General features: G+C 39.0%; 1 protein-coding gene across 1 annotated transcript in view; it reads right to left on the bottom strand.

Annotated features, from left to right (window-relative positions):
• Positions 1-19,739, bottom strand: part of FAM160B1 (family with sequence similarity 160 member B1) — a 34,638-nt gene extending 14,899 nt beyond the window's left edge. Inside the window, exons 1-6 of the mRNA XM_036828839.1 lie at positions 19,337-19,739; positions 12,166-12,244; positions 7,629-7,798; positions 5,833-5,937; positions 5,270-5,392; positions 96-389 (exon numbers count right to left, since the gene is read on the bottom strand). Coding sequence (XP_036684734.1) covers positions 96-389; positions 5,270-5,392; positions 5,833-5,937; positions 7,629-7,798; positions 12,166-12,244; positions 19,337-19,381 — 816 coding nt within the window. The 5' untranslated portion in view covers positions 19,382-19,739. The remainder of the gene's footprint in view (positions 1-95; positions 390-5,269; positions 5,393-5,832; positions 5,938-7,628; positions 7,799-12,165; positions 12,245-19,336) is intronic.
• Between the last annotated feature and the right edge of the window lie 3,164 nt (positions 19,740-22,903).

Genomic DNA, 22,903 nt, shown 5'->3' on the forward strand with positions numbered 1-22,903 from the left:
TAAAGTTTTACACCAAAATAAAAATAGATTTTTTTTCCCTGTGCAAATAACTGAGATTACGTTAGAGGGAAAAAAAGGTAAAGAAGATGACTCACAGGACTTCTAGTAAGATTTAACAAAGAATTCACTAAGTTGTAATCCTGGTTTGGACGAACAACTGTGGCCTCTGGCAGTGCAGCGATGCTGAGGTTGTCCAAGCCTGTGGACAGATCATCCGGCTGAGGAGGCGGCGCATCCTCTAACTCGGTGTGCTCCATTCCAGAAGCACCAGACGGTTCCTCTGGCCGACAGGACTGTCCTGTATCTGTTGACAAGGAATCTTGACCTTTCAATACATCTTCTGAAGTTGCATTTGGTGCTCCTTTAGAAGCCAGAGATTTAAACTTGTTCTGAAAAGGAATACATGTGTTGTAAGATTCACGTCAAAAGCCTTATGTAATAGAAATCATATTTTAATGGGTTTTTCTAAAATTAACATTCAATATCTAGCCACTGTAGCAATGGATACGTGTTGTGACAAGTGAAAATACCCAGACTTAAACAAACTGTGTTTTAGATATTTTAAAATTACACAGGCGTTTCAGAGGTAGAGAAGGGACTTGAGGACGTGGGGAGGGGGAAGGTGAGACTGGGACGAAGTGAGAGACTGGCATGGACATATATACACTACCAAATGTAAAATAGATAGCTAGTGGGAAGCAACCGCATAGCACAGGGAGATCAGCTCGGTGCTTTGTGACCACCTAGATGGGTGGGATAGGGAGGGTGGGAGGGAGACGCAAGAGGGAGGAGATATGGGGATATATGTATATGTATAGCTGATTCACTTTGTTGTACAGCAGAAACTAACACACCAGTGTAAAGCAATTATACCCCAATAAAGATGTTAAAAAAAAAATCACATAGGCGTTTATGATACTCTTCAGAACACGATCTACAAACTGTTTTACACCAACTATAAACAATGAACAATACTAGCGATAACTATTTGACTACTACTGAAAACAAGTGATGTTAGTGAGGAAAAAAAAGATTCAGGAAGTTTCAATTGCAGTTAATTGTTTTCTAATCACTAGGCTACTAAAAATACATTGCCCCAATGTTGACTCTTCTAAAACCAGTTTTCTAAGATGATTTTTCTGTTTTTTCCTTATACTTCTGCTCTGTAAATATAAACCAACATTCTGAGGGCATTCTTACTTGTGTTTCTGAGGATAAAACTAAAGTTTGCTTGAAATATTGTGACCCTTCCCCCCACCACATACACCCAAACACAAAAAGAATCTAAACTGAAGCAAATCTTTAGTTCCCAGGTAAAAGTATCTTGCTTTCCATTTAAACACAAGAGCAAAAGTCAAATCACTCACACAAGTTAGAATTCATCATAAACCCGCTTCTCTGCAGGGCCTATCAGAGTGTTTCACCCATCACAGAAGTGCATTAAATGCTGAATGAACTCAAAGTTCTACTTCCAAAGTTATATGACAGTTATTATAAATCACTTTATTACTATTAAAAGTAGAGTTTAGACCAATCTTCTTGAGAAATTGAGCTCAGAGCACATATATTAAAAGAAAACAATTCTGAGGAACTACATGAATATCCCAAACAACTTCCCTATTTCCTATAAAGTCAATTGCATATCATAGTCTTTATGAATGTAGAACATTTTATTCCATCTAAAATGTTAATACTATTGTTGGGCGTGGCACCTGGGATAAGAATGGCAAGAGGAAGAGTAATCCTAGAACAGCACTCACTCCCTAAACTAGTGTTCCTCAAAGTGTGACTCAGGACTGTTGGCCTTGTGGTCTTCTGTGGGGCCTGATAAAAATGCAGATTCCTGGGTCTCACCTAGACCTCCAGAATGAGAATATCTGGAGGTGGAACCAAGGAATCTGCATTTTGAAAAAGCTCTGCAAGCAAGTACAAACTCTTCATCCTGCCATTCAAAGCCTTTGACAATTCCAACCTATCTGTCTAGGCCCTTTTCTTACCACATGGCCTAGTTAAACTATGTGAACACACCACAAACTTTCATATCTTCACTCCTTTACTTATGCTCACCCCTTCTTATCTAAACATCTGTCAAGGCTCATTTCAAAGACAACCTCTTCCATGCCGCCTTTCCTAATGACCAGGGCCGATGTAATCTCTTCATCCTATGAACATTTAGGGGGCATTAGGGGGTATCTTTCTTATGATACTCACCTTACTCTACCTTAGATTACAGTATCTGAACATTAGTCTTATCACCAGACTACGAACTCCTTTAGGGCAAAAATGTTTCTAACTCATCTACTATCTGCACTTAATTCACAGCAGATGTATCTATTAGCTGATATAAATGAACAGAGAAATTAGATTTCAGGGGATACATGCTCAAGAACTGCAAAGTACTTCTATTACTATCTGTTACTTACCAGTAATAAAGCTGCATTTCTCTAAAGATTCATTCATTCAATAAGAGTTAATTAAAGTTACTCTGCATTGTGCTAGATACCAGAGAAGCTGTGGGGACCTAAAGATTAATGAGATAGAGTCCTTGTCCTCAAGGAGCTTACTGACCAGGAAGAAAAAATAAAATGCATATAAATAACTCTAATGCTAGGGAGCTTGTAATAACTGACATTAAAAGCGTATAAGTAGTCCGATCAGTTCAGAAAATGGAGATACCTAGCACCTCAGGCTTTGGAGAAGTATGTGCTATAAACATGCTGCATTACAGCAGTCATGACACTAATTCAGAAAGGTGTTCTTGGTATTGAGGTCGAAATGTAAATGTTTCTCTGAAAACAGGCAGGCATACATATGCTTGCAAATTTTCTCTGCTTCTGATCTATGGCTGTGTACTTCTGAAACAAGTTTCGGAGATTCTGAGAAAAACTCCTTAAAGCTTAAGGTTGGAAGAAAATCTACTGCATCTAAAGTAACTTAGGTATCGGGACTTCCCTGGTGGCTCAGTGGTTAAGAATCCGCCTGCCAATGCAGAGGACACGGGTTTAAGCCCTGGTCGGGGAAGATCCCACATGCCGCGGGAGCAACTAAGCCTGTGCACCACAACTATTGAGCCTGTGCTCTACGGCCCGCGTGCCATAACTACTGAAACCTGCATGCCTAGAGCCTGTGCTCCGCAACAAGAGAAGCCACTGCGATGAGAAGCCTGCGCACCACAACGAAGAGTAGCCCCTGCTCGCCACAACTAGAGAAAGACCGCGTGCAGTGATGAAGACCCAATGCAGCCAAAATATAAATAAATAAAAATTAAAAAAAAAAAAGTAACTTAGGTATCTAAGAAAACTTTAGTAAAAAACTTGGAGAAGAAAAATCTCATACTTAGTCAAATCGAGATATTTGATACATTTATATCATAAGGCTATTCCAGCCATGTTGAAGCAAACTTTCAAAATATGATGCATACCATGAAAATCAGGCATTCATAGTCCTTAACAATAACCCAGAAATTTAAATTCATGCAATTTTGCAGCTTCATTGTTTACCTACCTCCAGTAAGAGTGCAGAATAAGATCCTGAATTACTTATTAAATAAAGTGAATAAAAAATGGGCCCATCTATTAGAACAGCTAAAAGTTTTAAAAACCAAACAAAAAAACTTGACAACACCCACTCTGACAAGAACATGGAACAACAGAACTCTCATACAGTGTCCATGGGATGCAAAATGAAAAACCCACTCAGGAAGAGTTTTGCAAATATACACTTACTACATGATACGGAAATCCTACTCTGAGGTATTTACCCAAGTGAAATGAAAATCTAAATCCATACAAAAATCTGTGAATGTTTACAGTGGCCTCATCCATAATTGCCCCAAACTGGAAACAACCCATAAGTCCCTCAACTGGTGAATGGATAAACAACTGTGGTACATCTATACAGTGGAATACTACTCAGCAATGTAAAGGACCAAACTCATGGATGACTCTCAAATGCATTATATGAAGTAAAAAAAAGCCAGATTCAAAAGGCTGATTATATTTTTATGACTTTCTGGAAAAGAGAAAACTTGGGACAGAAAACAGATCAATGATTGCTTGGGGCAGAGGTGGAAACAGGATGACCAGGAAAGGACATATGGTAAGGTGATGGAGCTACTGCATATCTTGATTGTGTTGGTGGTTACACGACTGTGTTTGTCAAACTCATAGAATGGTGGATCGGAAAGACTGAGTTGTACTCTAACTTATACCTCAATCTGAAAAAAAAAAAAAAAGAAGAAAAAACATTTTTTTTTTTTAAATGTGTTTGTTTTTTTTTTAAGAAATTCACGTTCTTTTATTTATTTATTTATTTATTTATTTATTTATTTATTTATTTATTTATTTATTTATGACTGTGTTGAGTCTTCGTTTCTGTGCGAGGGCTTTCTCCAGTTGCGGCAAGTGGGGACCACTCTTCATCGCGGTGCGCGGGCCTCTCACCATCGCGGCCTCTCTTGTTGCAGAGCACAGGCTCCAGACGCGCAGGCTCAGTAATTGTGGCTCACGGGCTCAGTTGCTCCGTGGCATGTGGGATCTTCCCAGACCAGGGCTCGAACCCGTGTCCCCTGCATTGGCAGGCAGATTCTCAACCACTGCGCCACCAGGGAAGCCCCAAGAAAAAACATTTTTTAACAAGAAAAACAACATTTTTTCTAATATATTCCTAAATGACTTCACTGCTGAAAAAAAGTAAATGAAAGCAGGAAATACATAAAAGTTATTTTCTAATTTAAAACTGGAAATAAAATCCAAATATCAATTAAGTAAACTATGATTCGGTGACTACAGCTATGAAAAGATAGTACAAGATAATAGAGCAATTCCAACTGTTACACCAGGGTGGGGAGGTAACTCATGATGCTTCGCATCTTGTCCAAATCTGCACACACCATCCTTACCCCAGGTCAAGTTACCCACACTCTGCACTTGAGCAAGCCTGGCTGAAAATATGATAGCTTATAAATTCCCGTGACTTCTCTCTCCCTGATTTGCCCTTCAAGCTGTACTCCTTCTAAGCCTTGGCTTTGTATTTGTCCAGCCCCTATACTGCCCCATACATCTGGCTCAATCACATTCTTTGAGAATCGTTTTTCTCAGGAGATTTCAGGTTAAAATAAAACAGTGCTCTTAAATGAAAATTCTGGGAAGTAAAACAAGCTATCTGATTCCCAAAGAAGTAATTCCTTCTAATATTATTCACAGAATTCAATTCTCATAATAATTTTAATACACACATACTTTGAAGGTTGACAGGAAGTATACCATACCTCCAGAAAAAAATTAACCAAGTAGGGATCTTGTTTCAGCTTTGCACACACAATGCAGAGAAACTGAATTTCTTCATTTTCTGTTGGCGTTGCAAGGACTTCACCACACAGTCGAATTAATTTCTGTCAAAAAATTTAAAACAAATGTTTAAACTTAGGTTACTTCTTATAAACATGTAAACAGCCATTCATTTACCTTCAGGGTATTTAAAATTTTCAAATAATGCAAATACCTTGCATTTTTCAGAAAGAACACTATTTACAATCACCTATATCAAAATAAATTTACTAGCAGTAAGTTTTTCAAATATGTTACTCTAAAAAATTAATGAGTTATATAATAAACTCTCCTTGAGATGTCATGGAAATAAGTAAATGGTAAAATTAATGTATAAAATTTTAAAAGAGAAATATAAAGACATGAAATGCATTTAATACATCGTCATGCATAAAGAAAGCTCAAGTATTTGCTAATTTGCATGTTATTTTAGAAAAATCATATAAAATTATTTCTATACGAAAAGAAGCAAACTGAAAAGTTTTGTGTAAAGGGAACAAAATACCTGCACTGGCCTATGCACGTTAATATGTGGAAGTAGTGGCTGCCGGACTTTCCCCAGAAGTTTGGTATAGAACACCAAAACCTGCTGTTTCATCCCCGGAGGGCACTAGGGGTAGGAGAAAAGAAAAGCAAACAAGAAAAAAACAGACAACGCAAACATACTTACTTAAAAGCTTAAAAAACAGGAGAGGCAATGTACATGAATATATTCCACCTTCAAAAATCAATGCAATTAGCCAGTTAATGACTTTATCAGAATAAAATTCTCCATGAAATTATTACTGACTGGTATTGTATAAATAAAATTACATCTGGGACTATAATATAGTGTATGAGACCACAGGCTGATGTAATTACAAATAGCCTGGTGATAATGTGCCATGGAGACTGGAGTTTGGCTCAGGCAATGCCAACCTGTTTATATTCTAAATGCTAGGGTAACAGGAAACTCCCCAGCCAAAGCAAAGGCAGAATCTTATCGCTTACGCTACTGACAGGTAATCAATAACCTTCCATCATACACGTGTAGGAGAAATGAAGCCTTCTAACACATATTATGTAAATAAAGGAATCCTATGTATAAACTGCTGTGATTTATTCTAACAATGCTGTTCTAAATTAGTTGCAAAATTATTTACATTATGATTACTATAGGCAATGAATATTTAATAAATAAGTTTTGATAACATGCCAATTGTTTTAAATATTTGCTGAAAAGTAGGTATACCTGATGATTCCTCATGTTGTAGATTAAGAGAGTATGAGTTAACAAGGTTATATGTTCTATAGTTAACCTGCTTATTCTGCCTCAGATTTAAAATATGGTCACAAAAGAAGTATTTCCAAAACACCATCATAGACACGTTACCTGGAAATAGCATAAGCTATAATCTTAAGCACAATAATATTTTAAGATAGCAAATACCTTCAATTATTCAGGTAAAACACAATACTTATAATCACCAATATCAAACTAAATTTCCTAGTAGTATAATTACTAATATTTGCTCAAAAGTCAATTAATATTTGTTTAATATAATGTTGCATAACCCCTCTCTCCACGGAACAGGAAACAGAAGGGAGGAGGGGAATGAATCGGAGGGTGTTAGGGAGCAAACATGTTGCCTAGAAAATATAAACAGAATGAATTTAACCTAGAAATGAAATGGAGTATTACAGATTTAGTTAAAAGGAAATTGTCTTCAATACTACTTCATAATTCTATTTGGTGTTTAAACACGTCTATTAGCTTGGGGTTTTTCTAGTTTGATTTTCACATCATATATTATAGAAATTCACAGAACAGAACCACAGATTTTTAGAGCTGGGGGAGGCCCCTTGGTGATCACTTCCTAGTTTTTAAAGAGGAGGAAGATTAACCAAAGAGACTTACTTGAAACTGGCTCCACTCATCAGTAGAGTTAATGTCAGAATAATCAGTGATATTTTCTTTCAGGATTATGAATAATACTTCCTATTTTTGTAACCCAATTTTCACTGGGTTCCTACTCATTTCCTTTGATTCTGAGCGTCTGCACTTGAGTTTATTTTCACAAATGTTGACACTGTAATTCTAAGCAGCCTAAGTACCAGTTGTTGTCTAGAGCATTTGGGAGCTTCGAAAGTCACATTCACAGAGGCCATACCATTTTCTTTTTTTTCCACATACTGACTTGAATCCTGCCATACTTAATACACAACTCTACAATTAAATTTAGTGCTTGGCAGCTTCTTTATCTCTAAGACATGAATACATATATTACATGCCCAAGAACGTCACGTGGATTAGGAACTTACATCAGCTTTCCCTAAGGTATATAATGTTTCCAAGATCTTGTGATGAAGTAAATACTCCATACATGGCCCCGTCTCTCCAAATTCCCGTTCACTTTCTTCTTGTATCAAGATAACCAACATCTGTTCCAGATGAGATGGAATATTTGTATCTGTCACTGGGGCTTTATCATCTAAACAATAAAAACATTCATCAAATTTTCAAACATTTTTATCTGCACATTTGCACCTAAAATACTCTTTATATTTCCCTGTTCCTATTCAAACAGAAAAATCTGAACCACACACACTTAAGTGAGGTTTATATCTTATTCAAAAACAATCTATATTCTGAAAGATAGTCTATAAGCTAATATTCACGCAAAGTAATTCAGAAAAGGAGCCATTTATATGGGGAATGGGAACACGATCAGAAAAAATAAAAGTAACATCAGAATTTTGTACCCACTTATAATTAAAAAAAATTTTTTTCAATTAGCCAGTTCAGAAGATCTAAACTTTAGGTCTCTTTATATAGAAACAGGTTGGCCGTGAATGTTAAGCTGAATAACGTAGGATATGAGGAGAGGACAGGTTCTGTTTTTGCTCACTGCTGCACTGCTTTGTAACAATGCACCTACTGTCCCCAATTCATCTCCAGATTTGAAAACATGAGGAGCCCAAAGAAAATCCCTCTATTAAAAATTTCTGACCTCTCCTCTCATTAGCAGATACCTACTCCCAAAGTAAAAGCTGCTTCTCAGGAGAATTCTTATAAAATATTGATTTTTCAAAATAAAAATTCATGGATACTTTTTACATATCAAAAACACATGGTTTTATTAACCTATCTTTATTACATAAGGGTTAAATTACTCTCAATAAAATGTGAAGTTTTATAGAATGTCTAAATACAAAATATATTAGGGAATGACAAGTTCTTTTTTACGTCTCTATTTACGTCTCTATTCTCCTTTACTTAGCACTGCTACAGTTTATACTACACAATCCTGGTATACTATGTATCTGATGATTTAAAGCTTTGTCGGTACATATGCACATGTATGTATTATATATACACACACACAGACTAAACCATAATACTAAAGCCTTATGGAGAAAACAATGGAAAGAGAAGGGTCACTCTTGTTTCCCAGGAGGACATATATGTATCAAATTTGATATAGTATGGGACAGTTGTTAAGAGCATGAGACCTGGAGTTGGGCAACTTGAATTCAAATCTTGGCTCTGTCACTTTTAGCTGGATGACCTGGGCAAACTGTTTAAGCCTCAGCACCAACATCTGTAAAATGGAGTTAATCAACACCAGTAAGTGCTATCGTATGATTTCAACGAAATACTCTGTGTAAAGCCCAGTGCCTTAGCACATTGTAAGAATTCAAGAAATGTTAACTTATGATGTCTTACTTCATATTCTTCTAAAATGAGTAGCCTAGGGCTAATAAAAAATAGTGTGTAATTTTATTTGAAATTTGCTTTTTAAAAATGTTTTTTCACCTGTTTTACTGCAGACTTTATATCAACATTCCAGGAAAGAATGAATATTTAAGCATGGTCTGATTACACTTATTTATGGAGAAAAATAATCAAAATGACTTTTTTTTTGAGAAATAAATGAACTGTAAATTCGACTTGACAGGATTAAAATCCTAGCTCTCAAGAAGATGTAGTTTCTGCTGTCCACTCTCATCTCAAACCATGTTTATAGATCCCTGTGCCTTTGCATAAGCTATTCCTTCTATCTGAAACGCCTCTGCCCTCCTTACCTACCTCAAAACCTACTGCTCATCCTTTAAAGCCCAGGTCAGACACTGCCTCCTATCTCTCCCTTCTTCCTTCTCTCTCTGTGCCTGATGCACCTTTTGTCCCATACTTTACTGTAATGTACACACTTGTTTCTGCTACGAGACTGCAAAAAAATCATTTAAAGCAAGAACTCATAGGCTTTCCTGTAAAGCATTTCCTTAAGACCATGGAGGGGTGAAAAATTCACAAGGGCTAAGAATAGTCATTTGAAAAGGCAGCTCCTCTCAAAAAACTTTTCTGTAGATCTGCTGTCTAAACATCCAAATTAAGGTAGAAATTATATTTTACACCTAAAGGTGTATATACAGATATAGATAGTCTGATTTTCACTTACTATACAAATATGAAGAATTTCTTTCTTTTAAAGAATTATCTATGACCCCATCAGCTTATCAGATCAACTATTTTTTTTTCATGTTTCCTTTCAGTTAAAAAACATGTGCCCAATCTGCACATCCACTAGCATTTACCTATACATTCCTCAAGGGAGCCCATAGCGCTATGTAGCAAGGCTACTCTATTTCCTTACTTCAGAGGTTGCCAAACTTCAGCTCATGGGACAGACCCAGGCTTGCCATCTGTTTTAATAAAGTTGTATTGGAACAAAAGAATGCTATTCTTTTACTTATTGTTGATGGCTGCTTTTGCACGATAACAACAGAATTGAAGAGTTGCAACAGAGACTGTATGGCCTACAAAGCCTAAAATATTTACTATCTGACACTTTACAGAAAAATTTTGCCAACCTTTGACCTAATTTATTCACATTTCCCCATATTCACTCTTCAGCCTACTCACTAAGAAAAATTGAAGCAACCAGAAAATAATTTCCAAAGACTCCCTATACCATGTCTACCCCTCTCCTGAATCTACACCCATATGTTCTTCTTTCTGCCTTAATTTTATGGCTGAACTGTCCACAAGTCTATGAAGGCTAAGCCTCCACTAATGCACTAGGATCCCATACCCCACTTGCCAACTGAAGGATACGGCTCAGAAATGATTTCATATGACTCTCGTACCCACCTTTCCTTCTCCACTCGATCATTCTCACCAAAGTACAAATGGCAGTATGTTCCATCTTTACAAAAAATTTAAAACCCCCTCAGTGTCACATCTCCCCTGTGGCTGTTGCTCCATTTCTCAGCCCCCCTTTCCACTAACACTCCTCAAGAGAGCAGTCTTCACACACTGTCTATATAGGCTCTCTGTCCATTTTCTCTGAAACTTCCTCCAATCAGGTCTCCTCTCTCTTCCTTGCTATTAAAAGGGCTCTTATCAAGACCACTAACGAGCTCCTCATGGCTGAATCCAATGATCGGTTCCTAGCCTTCATCAGCTTTGACATCATTTGACACTTGGATCCTTCTCTCCTCCTCCAGCTTCTAGGACACCATTCTCTCTTGGCTGTCTGCTACCGAACTGGCAAAAGCAAAATCTCCTTTGCTGTCATTCTCATTTTCCCAATCTCTAAACATTGAGTGCAGGGGCTTAGTTCCTGAACACTTTCCCTCTTCCATCTATCCTTAGCTATCCCTAGATAATCTCACCCAGTCTCAAGGCTTTAAATCCTACTTACATGCTGATGAGTCTCAATTCCATATGTCTAGTTGAGGCCTCTACCCTAAATTCCAGATTCCTATTTCCTATTGTCTACTTGACATATCCAATTGCATATATAATGGGCGTCTCAAACTAAACATGTCCACAATGCTCTCACAAACCTGCTTCTCCTGCAGTCTCCCCATTCTCAGTGAGTGGCCCTTCTATTTTTCCAACCGCCTAATCCCCAACATTTGGAGTTATCCATGACTCTTACTCTCATATCCAATATTCAATCCACCAACAAAGCTTTCTTCAAAGTATACCGAGAGGACAATCATTTCTTACACCTCCACCCTAGTCTGAGCCACCATCATCTCTCAGACCATTGCAATAGTCCCCTAACTGTGCTGCCAGCTTCACCTCTGCATACTTTCAATCTCATTTTCTCACAGAAGCCAAAGTGATTCCTTTAAAACAGATTATGTTACACCTCTGCTCAAAACCCTCTAACGGCTTCCCATCTTAGAGTAAAAGCCAAAACCCTTACAATGGCTTACAAGGCCTTGTGTGAATCTGCACCCTCACCTGTCTTTTGTCACCTCCTCCCATTTCCCTCCTTGTTCACTTGCTCTAGCCACACTTCTTTGTGGTTCCTAGTATAAGCCAAGTGCTGCACGCTCCAGCCTCAGGGACTGTGCGCTGGGTGCTCTCCTGGAACTTCTCCCCCAGGTGCCCCCAGGCTTGCTTCCTCCTCCTTCAGACTTCAGCTCAGAAGTCACCTGGGGCAACAAGGCTTTCTCTAATCTTAAATAGCCATCTGCCCCTGACCCCCACTCCCCAACACACACCTCTATCCCTTTTAGCCTGCTTCATCTTCTCCTTAGCACTTATCATCTGACACACTATGTATACCTGTCTATTTATTGTTTGCTTCCTCCCAATCAACACATTAGCTCTGTTAGGACAGAGATTTTTGTCTGTTTGATTGTTATATTTCCCAGTGCCTAGAACAACGCTTACACATAGTAGGTGTTCAACAGATATACTTTTGAATGAATCTACGAGAGGAATTAGAAGTAAAATAAATTGTTTTTAAGTTTAATGTAAAATAACTTTGAAAACTAGTTTGAAATGTGTTTTAGCATTTCACAAATTTTCTGTTTAATTAATATTAGCATTGTTTCTTACCCGAAGTCTCTATGTAGTAATGGGTAATTGCCTTCCAGTGATAAACAAAATCTTCTTGTAAAGGAAGAGAAGGTGCAAGCTACACAAACACAAACAAAAAGACCACAGCAATTAAGGAAATGGCATTAGGAGTTTCCCATTAAGTATAACTCTGTATTTGTCTACTAATGATGCAAAAGCAGCATAAGAATAAGGGGTGAGATTTAATTTGATTCTTTATGTCAATATCAAAGAGAAACAAAATGAGTCAAATCCAAGAAAGTAAAAATGATTTATTAAGAAAGAGGACAAACACATTTATCAGCATTATTATTATATTATAGTATTGGGGTTTTTTTTCCCCTCCCTGATACCAGTTACTATATATATGGCTTCAAAAGTAACAGCGTTACATGAAAACACAATATTCTATTACTAAAGTATCAGTAAAATGGAATTATCGATAACCAGGGATCTTTGTACCTAGGACTTTGAAATGCAAGACAGTAAAAAGGCTGCTATGTAATTAGTTACACATCACCAAAGTCAACCCTGTAATCAGATTAAAACTGTTCCGTATTTTCAATGACATACAGAAGTGAATCTTTTCTTTTTAAGCCTAGATTAGACAGTGCATATTTTTAGCAAAATAACTACATGAACAAGACACTACCAAGTTAAATTCCACAAAGTCAAAAATGTTTTACATTTTAATTTTGAAATTTACTTCAGGAGTTTTAAGCCCAAAATCATATCCTTTCAGCCATCTCATAGGAAATTTACAAGTATTTCAAATGGGTGTTAAATGGATAGAAAAAGATTTGGATGTACCTTGTAAAACATTTTCTTGTCCTTAAAAAGAGTGAGAGAAAGAGAGAGAACTCTCTCTCCGTCCTAGTAGCATCAATACATTTTGGGCAGAAAGTAGAGTTGACCCAGTTTACTTAAGAACAAATAGGTTTCGGGCTTCCCTGGTGGCGCAGTGGTTAAGAATCCGCCTGCCAATGCAGGGGACACGGGTTCGAGCCCTGGTCCAGGAAGATCCCACATGCCGCAGAGCAATTAAGCCCATGCGCCACAACTACTGAGCCTGCACTCTAGAGCCTGCGAGCCACAACTACTGAAGCCAGCGTGCCACAACTACTGAAGCCCATGCGTCTAGAGCCTGTGCTCCGCAACAAGAGAAGCCACCACAACGAGAAGCCTGCGCAATGCAATGAAGATTAGCCCCCGCTCGCCGCAATTAGAGAAAGCCCACGTGCAGCAAAGAAGACCCAACACAGCCAAAAATAAAATAAATAAAATAAATAAGTTTATAAAAAAAAAAAAAGAACAAATAGGTTTCTATTTTGGGAACCTAAACTATGGCAGCATAATCGTCCATTTTCATATATTCATCTAAACAGATGACCTAAGAGGTCATGTTATTCCTATACTTCTACTTGTTCCATTTTGATTTCTTGGAGTCTCCTGCAGGGACCTCAAAGTTCGAAACCCTGTCAAAACAATTTCCAAACTCTTGAGCAAATTATAAAGATTGGTCATGACATCTTAAGTGTTTCAATCCAGAAGATGAACTGTGCTTAGGAAAAAAATGGACCTGAAAAATTTTCAGCAATCATCAACATCTTAATGCTAGCTTTTTCATCTGTGCATATTCGTACCACTCTGAATAGTACTGAATTAAGAAAATATAAATATTCATCTCATTTCCAAATAGAATGCTATGAAAAATTTTAAAAGACTTTAATATCTTTAACAAAGGAGTTAAAACCTTTGGGATTACATAATTCAAGAACATGGGGAAAGAAATAACTTGTAGGATATTGAGAAAACAATTAAAAAGAAAAATAGGAAAGAAAGAATTAACTTGGGAAAATAATCTTCCTGAAATTTTTAGATTAAAAGTCTGTTTTAATCAGCTACTTATTTTTAGAATCTTCCTCAAAACACATAAAATTCCTCTTGTTTTTTGGGCCTGGTTTTTTTACACACCAACTTTATGTAGTGTTAACAATTATTATTAATTAATTATGTATTAACAATTGGGACAAACCCAAATGAAATTTGGTGTTTCAAAAAATGTACCTAGTTTCTTATGTGTAAATATTATGACTTGTTAAATTTTTCCAAGGGTATTTCCAGGGTATATATGGAATTACAGCATCCTTGTTCCAGATTATTTCACCCACGGGGTTTAACTCTATTTACAAGGAAAGTTACTAAATCAGAGGTCTTAAATGATTTGTGTCGGGGCCTTTGCTGTTACAGTCAAATTCAAAGCAGGATGGTGTTGCTTACTTGTGAATCTCTTGCAGAAATTTGCTTTAAATAAGAAACCTATTTACAGAGACAGTGAAACAGTTCTAAGTTGCTAATAATTCAGTAACAATCTTGTTCAAACATGAATAAATTTTCTTATTTAGGTAAAACTTCCTAGTAAACTTGCCTCTTTCATTTCAAATTATAACATGCCAGACATATGTTTTATCATTACATAAAAACATTTACGCTCTGGGTTAAAAAAAAAAAAAGATGTGTGAATCAGCATGAGGAGATTCTAATTTGAGTTAACTTCTTACAATACAGAGATTAAATTTTTGAAAATTCATGCGATCGATCTCAACCAAAAACTGACCTGAATATCTAACGTGGATATCACTTTCTCTGAGAAGTCTTGCCAGACTTCCTGCCGAGGTTACAGTCGTTTCCAAACACATTTGCGGCACCCGCTCCCTGACTGACTGCTCACTCTCTCCCAGCCCTTATCCCATGTCTGTAATTGTTGAGTTATCCATCTTCTCCACTAGATTGTAAACTCAATGAGTTTACAAAGATTTTATCATCTTGTTCATCACTGAATCCCCAGTTTCCAAGTCAATGATGGCAAATAGTAAGCATTCAGTAACATTCATTGAGTGAATAAACAGCAGTTGCTACCATTTAATGAGTAGTTATGTGCCAGGCACAGTGCTACAAAGTTTACACTTACCATGTGGTCTTAAATTCTCACAATAAACTCTAAGACCGCCTGAGTCATTAACTGACCTGCCCAAGGAAACACTACTTGTAATTAGAAACCCGGACTCTCTTTCTCCAAAATGCCTACCACACAAAAGGACCTACCTACATTGATAACTCAGATGAGAACTAGTGCTGTCAAAGCCACATCTGCAGTCTCACATGTATCATGAACATTCCATGCCCAGATCTTTTAAAATGCTTCTTCCCCGCTGCAACTTTCCAGACGCCCATCCTATCTTCTCTGCCTCTCCAAAGTCCAGCTCAAGTCTCACTTCCTCCAGGGAGCCTTCTGCAACTACTCCAACCCTAAGTGTTTACTCCCCTCCTCCTATAGAACTCACTGGCTGAACAATCATCCAGATAATAATAATAATGATTAACATTTATTAAGCACTTACTATGTGCCAGGCACTGCATTAAGCACTTCATATACACAATCTCATCCTAATTTTCACAACAATTCTATCAGATAGGTACAATTATTTCCATTTTACAATGAGGAATTGAAATGTACAAAGACTAAGTAACTTGTCTAGTGAAAAAGCAAGGGGCAGAGGCAAGCCTGGAACCCTGCTCTGACTGGCTCTAGGGGCTAGGCCACACTCTTGTGCACTGCTTGTACTTTAACCAGTGTTTTGTTTTGTCTCCCAATGCATTCTCACTGTGAACTCGCACTGTGCCATGCTTTCTTGGTGGGCTCATAAAATATTTACTGAATGACTAAAGGACTAAAGTTAAAGATCACTTGTTGGAAAATAATACACTTAAGAAAACACTACATATATTTCATCTGATGTTTTAATTCCTAGTGCAGAGTAGATTTTTAAGGAATTGCTGGTCCCAACAATCATCATTAACTCAACTATAATTTAAAAAGAAAATGTTGCATTCAAATTCTGAAAGATGACATCCATTGAATTAATTAGTTAAGGTAGATGAAACTTTCTTTCCTGACACTGCCCTTTATCCTCTTGGAATAAATCTGCCCTCAAGGATGGAACTGACTGGAATTTAAAAGATATTAGTCCCTGGCAGATAACCTCACATAGACAAAGGCCCTCAACAAATGTTGAATTGTACTAAATGGAAGGTGTTTTATTTATCCTTTGGAGAAGCTGTACTAAAATGATCCACCTCAGAACTACATGGGAGGCCTGATTTCAGACGTGTGACTTGTGGCAACTGGCTAAAAGAACAGATTCATTTCATAACTCTTACTGGCCAATCATTTGTATGCTGAGGGAAAACTGTCATTTCTGAAACAGGAGGCAAGAGTTACGTTACAGTTTTTGTTTTTGATCAAGGTGTGAATTTCTCCCCTAAATTCAAAATGCAGTCTATCAGCTTAATAACACATCTTCAAATACTGATCTTTGAAAACATCTTAGTTGTATTTCATCCTTGTTAAGTAGTTAACAGGAAATGTGAAGAAACCATTAATTAAACAATAAGGAAAACTCTACACTTAAACCCCATTTAAATGAATATGTATCTGGTTGACCCTAAAAAACCATTTGAAGGCTGATCCGATTGAATCAAGAAACCTAGGAAGGGACTTCCCTGGTGACACAGTGGGTAAGAACCCTCCTGCCAATGCAGGAGACACGGGTTCGATCCCTGGTCCAGGAAGACCCCACATGCCTCGGAGCAACTAAGCCCGTGTGCCACAGCTACTGAGCCTGCGCGCTCTAGAGCCCACGAGCCACAACCACTGAAGCCCGCGTGCCACAACTACTGAAGCCCGCGTGCCTAGAGCCCGTGCTCCGCAACAAGAGAAGCCACGGCAATGAGAAGCCCAAGAACCACAACAAAGAGTAGCCCCTGCTCGCTGCAACTAGAGAAAGCCCATGCACAGCAACGAAGACCCACGGCAACCAAAAATAAATTAATTTAAAAAAAAAAAAGAAAGAAACCTAGGAAATAATCATACCAAAACTGCTGAGAAAACATTAGAGATTCACACAATGACACAACTGAAAAAAGGTCATGTCAGAATCTGCTTATAGGATTATCTCCCATCTCTGTAGAATCCTGATAATTCTGATAATTGCAATACTGTATCAGAAAATGCTAATTGGGCATACAAATTAAAAGGAGTACAGAGAAAAGCTAATGAAATAAACTGAGGAATGGTAAGATTAGTACACAGAAAAAAATGTCAAGGAAATAAAGAAACAGAACTGAATAAATGTAAACCAATCTTGGGCTAGGAAAAAAAAATATTCTTCAAATACCACAAAGATGGCTTATTCAGCATTACGTATGAGTTCATTCCCAAGAGAATGTTAAAAGAGGAAAAAAAAAAAGTATGCCAAAAATTTTTCACAAGATTGAACCTCTTATCAAGGTAAACTGGGAAGTATCACAGCTGAAAACATTAATGCTAAGCAAATAAAAACATTACTTTTCTAAATGCAGTGCATTAACTCCTAGGACCAGGTGAATATAATCCACTCTTAACTTTTTCTCACTAACCTCAGCAAAGTAGAGAACCTGGATATTACAGAGCCAGAGTCAGACAATTTACATGGATAATCTGGTAGATGCTAACATATACAATTATAAAAAGATAACGCAGACAGAGAACACAGGTCTCTGGACAAAAATGAGTCTTTACTGGGAGAGCATGAAAGCCATCTTTCTTTTTCTAACTACTTATTTCTGTAAATATCAGCCTGAATTAGTAAAGAATATAAATAATGTAATAAATTTTTATTCCCAATTATCTCAGTATTTAGCTGTATTGAGTGTTAAAAATTAAATGATTCTTGGTACTTTAAGGAATAATATAAAATGTAAATATCACTGTTTTTTATAAATTTCAGTTAAATTCTTAAAATAAGGTGCTGTAGATTGATTGTGTATAAGCCAAGAAAGGAAAATTAAAAGTTGCCTTAAAGTCTAAAACTGTCGTCTCCCTCATGAGTAATACTGCTCTTCATCTATGAAAAACCCTGTCTTGCTTGATTTGATACACTCATTTTCTCAAGAACTTGTAGTAGAGCTAAAATGACTCTTAAACATTTCCCACACAGCACTTAAAAATTGTATTGAAGTTTTGTTTCCATTACTGAGTTTAAAAAATCCATTTTATTTTTATCTGGCCATAAAAACTGTTCTATTGCAATTGGGTTTTTTTTTTTTTTTTTCCTTAAAGTTGTGTAGATTTGAATGTGCTGTATCACTCAAACTGAACATAGAGAATGACATTTTTTAAACTAGCAAAGTAACACGTCTAGCAAAACTGCACTTGTTATGAACTTCACAGGGTGCATTTTTCAATTTGGGCAATTCTGCCAGCGTAAAGCAAAACAACCGGAGTAAAGCAACTCGACCCCTTTCACTGAAACAGCAGGAAGACATTTTCCTGTTAGTTACTTCTCTTTTATTAGTGTTCGGATATTTGAGTAATGTCTCCCTATGCTTGTGTCTAAAATCCTCAAAGGAGGGTACAATGGCAGGAAAAACGACGAGCGTCCAGGAAAGGAAGAGAAGAAAGGAAACAGATGGTCCCGGTGCTGTGTGAGGGCTTGGAAGCTGTCTAGAGCGCCCTCGACGAGACCCTCCAAACGCCTATTTCGCATCAATCAGTAATGAGTTCGGCCGCAAGGCCTGTGAAAGCAAGAGCTGACCAGACTACGAAACCGGGTCGGGTGGGCTGCTTCCTCGCCAGAGCCGCGCCCCCGGCAAGAGCACCCCTTCCTGCCTCCCCACCCCCCAAAACAAAACAAACCCAAGCGGTGTTAGGCCGTTTCTTTTGTCTTGGTCAACGCTGACCACTTGAGGTAACGGCCAGGGAGTCCGGGCGACAGCCCTGTGGCCCTGCCAGGTGCTCCCCGACTCCCCTGTCCCCACCGGAGGAATCGGGCGACCCCCGACCCGGGCCGGGGGGCCGGTCCTGCCGGGGACCCCCGCCCACCCTCCAGAGCGAAGGAAAGGGCTCCACGCCGGCCCGGAGCAGGAAGGAGAGCAGGGGGTCCACTCGGAGCCAGGCCCGCGGCCCCGGCGCCCGCACGACCCCGCGGCGCCCGCCCCGGGCCTCGCCCCTCCGCGAGGCCGGGGACGCCGAGGGCCGGGCCGAGGCCGCCGGGCTCTCCCGGGGCCGGCGCGGGAGCGTAGGCCGGCCGCCATCCCCGACCTGTCGTGCGCCCGCAGCCCGAGGCCTTACCGCCTCCACGGCGTGCTGCAGGATGGAGGTGAACTTGGAAAACATCCTGTCCCGGGACTGCAGCAGCCTCTCCCGGGACGACCTGGAGAGCTCCTCGATCCGCCGCCGCCGCCCCTGCTGCGGCTGCCGGGGCCGCTCCAGAGTGAAGGCCGGTGCAGGGCGGGGAGGGCGAGCAGAGGGCCGAGGCGGGCCCGGCCCGGCCGCTTCGGCTGTGCGCGGGCGGCGAGGCGGCTCCGGCGGGCGCTGCGACGTGGCTGGCGGCGAGGAGGGTGTTCCAGGCGGACTCCGGGCCCGCGACACTCCGGCGGCGGCGGCGGCGGTGCCTCCGGCTCGGACACGGTGGCAGCTCGGCTCGGGTTCCTTCCGCCCGCTCTGCCCGCCGCGGCCTGCAGGGGGCGCCGCCGCGGCCCGGGGGTGGGGCCCAGCCAGGCCAGGCCGGCCCTGCGCCGCGGGGGCCACACGCCGCGGGGGCGGGAGAGGCACCGAGAGGCCGCGGCCTGACTGGGGCGGGAGTCGGGCCTGGGCGCAGCCGCCCCCCTCTTCCGGCGACACGGTCATTCTTACGTTTTAAGAATTCAGCCGTTCTCACTCACTTTGTTTCTCCGATGGAAGTAACATGACGATTTTGTATGAAAACGTAGACATGTATGTATACAAAATTCAGAGGTTCGTCTTTTAAGGGCAGATTTGCAAGACCGCTAAGAAAAAGCACAGTATTCCCAAGGCAAACAGGAACCTTGGGTTTAAATGCTAAGAATTAGAACAAATCAACTAATGCAGATGAAATGTCTTTGCTAACTGTAAAACTTCATTATTATTTTTATTGTTGTTGTCGTTGTTATTATCATTTTATTTAGTTATTTATTTATTCAACATTAAAACAGGAAGCCCCAGATTGACAAATGGTAAGATGATTCAGTTATTAATTTGTAACATGTTTGATAGTTAGAAAATGTATTCAGTATAGCATTTTCTATTCAGCTTATCAGTTGATACTGGGAAACATCAGTGAGGGAAAAGAATCAGAAGGGGTTCTAGGAAATGCATAGGACAGATAAGTGGAGCTACAATGTAAGCGCTCGGATGGAGGCTTCTTAAAATACGGTGCAACAGTATATTTGTCAAGCCTTGAAGAAACAAGATTCGGGCTGGTAAAGTCTAGGTTGGGTTGATACAGATTATGAAAATGTTCATATCCTGGAGAACTTTGTTTTTGCTTGTATTGGCATTTTATCAAAAGAACCACTAAATTCTTGATAAGATGAGGGTGGAGTAAGTGTTGCACAACCGGTGATGAAAATATGTATTTGTAACTGAATTAGTTGAACAGAGGAAAAAGGCAGAAAAAGTAGCATCAGTGCAGAGTGGTGTTTAGGGCCAGTCTCTGGAGCCGGTTAGCCTAGATTTAAATCCCAGTTCTGCCACTCACTGTAGCAAGTTGTTTAACCTCTTTGTGCTTTAGTTTCTTCATCTGTAAAATGGGGGTAGCACCTACCTCATGAAGTTGTATGTAAATTCCTTAATATACGTAAAATACTTTAACATGCCCAGTCCATAGTAAGCGATGCATGGACAATTGTTATTATTATTGTTGTTGTTATTGTTAGTAATAGTAGTATTTAACAAAATAATAGGGCCAGAAATCAAGATTTAAGGAGGAGACTTTAACTAGTCTTGTGTTCTTTTCTCTCCTGTTTTTGCTGCCTCTGTCCTTGGATAGCAGGTAAATTTGACCTTAATTCCCTGTATAGGAGCCCCCAGAATGCTGGAGGCAAATTCTGTCATTTGCTAAAGATCGAAATGTGCTCCTTATCAATCTGTAGCTAATTGTGTCTGCTTCAACCAAGAGTACATACTGTTTATTATCATTATTATTATTCAACAGTTTAAGATGGTTAGTCATATTATTAACTAATTATTTTCCTGACCTAATTGTCATACATTTATATGGTGTTTTGTATTTTCATAATACCTTACAACCACTAATTGTATGAGGAGGTCTGTTTAAAGCAGGCTTACTTAGAGTTGTTTGTATTTGACAATGCCTGTCTTTTGTATACTTAATATAAGCACAATAAGATATATGTTTTGCTCTAGATTAATATCAGTATTTAGGATGACGATTCATCTATTCGATATGTAGGTTCTAAGACATGCAAGTTGGACTAGAATTATAATAGAGCAGATACTCTTACTTATTCTCATCCTAGAATGACACTAACATTATCACCAGCCTTATGCATGGGCAGAGTTGAACCTACCTCAACAAAGTAGCTTATGACTTAAGAAAGCATAACAAAGGCTTTCCTGGGTCTCGAAAACACTTAGATATAGGTGCCTGAAATTCCTCAATTAGAACTTTATTCCTTCATTCCTTTGGCTTAAGGCGAATAAGAAATTTAGTCCCTGCTTAAATTAAAAGACTTTGGGAAGAGATAACACATTAAACTCTTATCATTCATTACACCTGAGGGTGAATGAATTTGTTAAGTTCTTTTCTGAATAAAGTTTAATCGGCAAGGACACAGAAAAATCTATGAAACTGAAACTCAGTTGGGATGGAGTTGAAGAAGAAATAGAGTTAGAGGATACCCACTTTCAAAATTTGGCAGACTTCTGGAGATTTTCTATATATATTCCCTCTATATGTAGAATTCAGCAACATTCCCTTTCCAAATGTCACTAAAAATTACAGTAAAGAGATTTTTCAAAGTACACACCCAAAAAGTACAAATAAATTAAGAGATAGCAATAAAATTTTGAGAATTGGAAAGTAACTGTAAAGGAGGTAACTGATATGACTGACATAAGAAAGCTGAATCCCAAGGTAACAGTTAAGGAAACCAAGAACAAAAGTGATATGTCAGTACATTCACAACCTCTCAATGGCTCAGGAATTGGTAGCATTAAGTACCTCTGGAAGTGGAGGTAAAAGTGGGACTGAAAATAGCAGGATGGATTGAAAGTTTGTTTAGAACTGGATAGATGCATCCCCCCCACTCCACAAGATTGGCTGACTTCCCCTTTCCCACCCTGGAATAACATTAGAGACTTTTTCCCAGAAAGGGAGGGGTTCCATACTGAGAGAAGATAAAAAGAAGAAGGAGAAGGAGAAGAAGATAAAGTGAAAATAAACCTTGTGAATGTTGAAGACACACGTCCCCAACCCTCATCCTGCACTTGGCTCAAAATGTAATCATCAGGCTGATCCTTCCAGGTAGAAGACAGGAAGGGTCCTCTCTGGAGAATCCGTTTAGTCCAAGAGAAAAGACCCAAAGGTCCTGCAGAGGGAACCCAGACAAGTCTTCAGTGCAGCCCCCAGTTGACAAGCTCTGTCCACGTGCTCAGAGCTTCAGTTTCTTCATGCACCTCTTTTCAATAGGATCACACAGCCCAGGGTCATCAAAAACTTGAGGAAAGCTTACATTAAAGATAGAACCCAAAGGAAAAACAGGACAAAGAAGAAACTGGGAAGAAACAGAGTTGCTTACATTGAACAGATAGGGAAAGTTGGGAAGAAAACTTAAAAAAACAACTATTTTAATATCCTCAATATCTTCAGAGAGA

The sequence above is a fragment of the Balaenoptera musculus genome, chromosome 16 (assembly GCF_009873245.2).
Source record: "Balaenoptera musculus isolate JJ_BM4_2016_0621 chromosome 16, mBalMus1.pri.v3, whole genome shotgun sequence".
NCBI classification, from domain to species: Eukaryota; Metazoa; Chordata; class Mammalia; order Artiodactyla; family Balaenopteridae; genus Balaenoptera; species Balaenoptera musculus.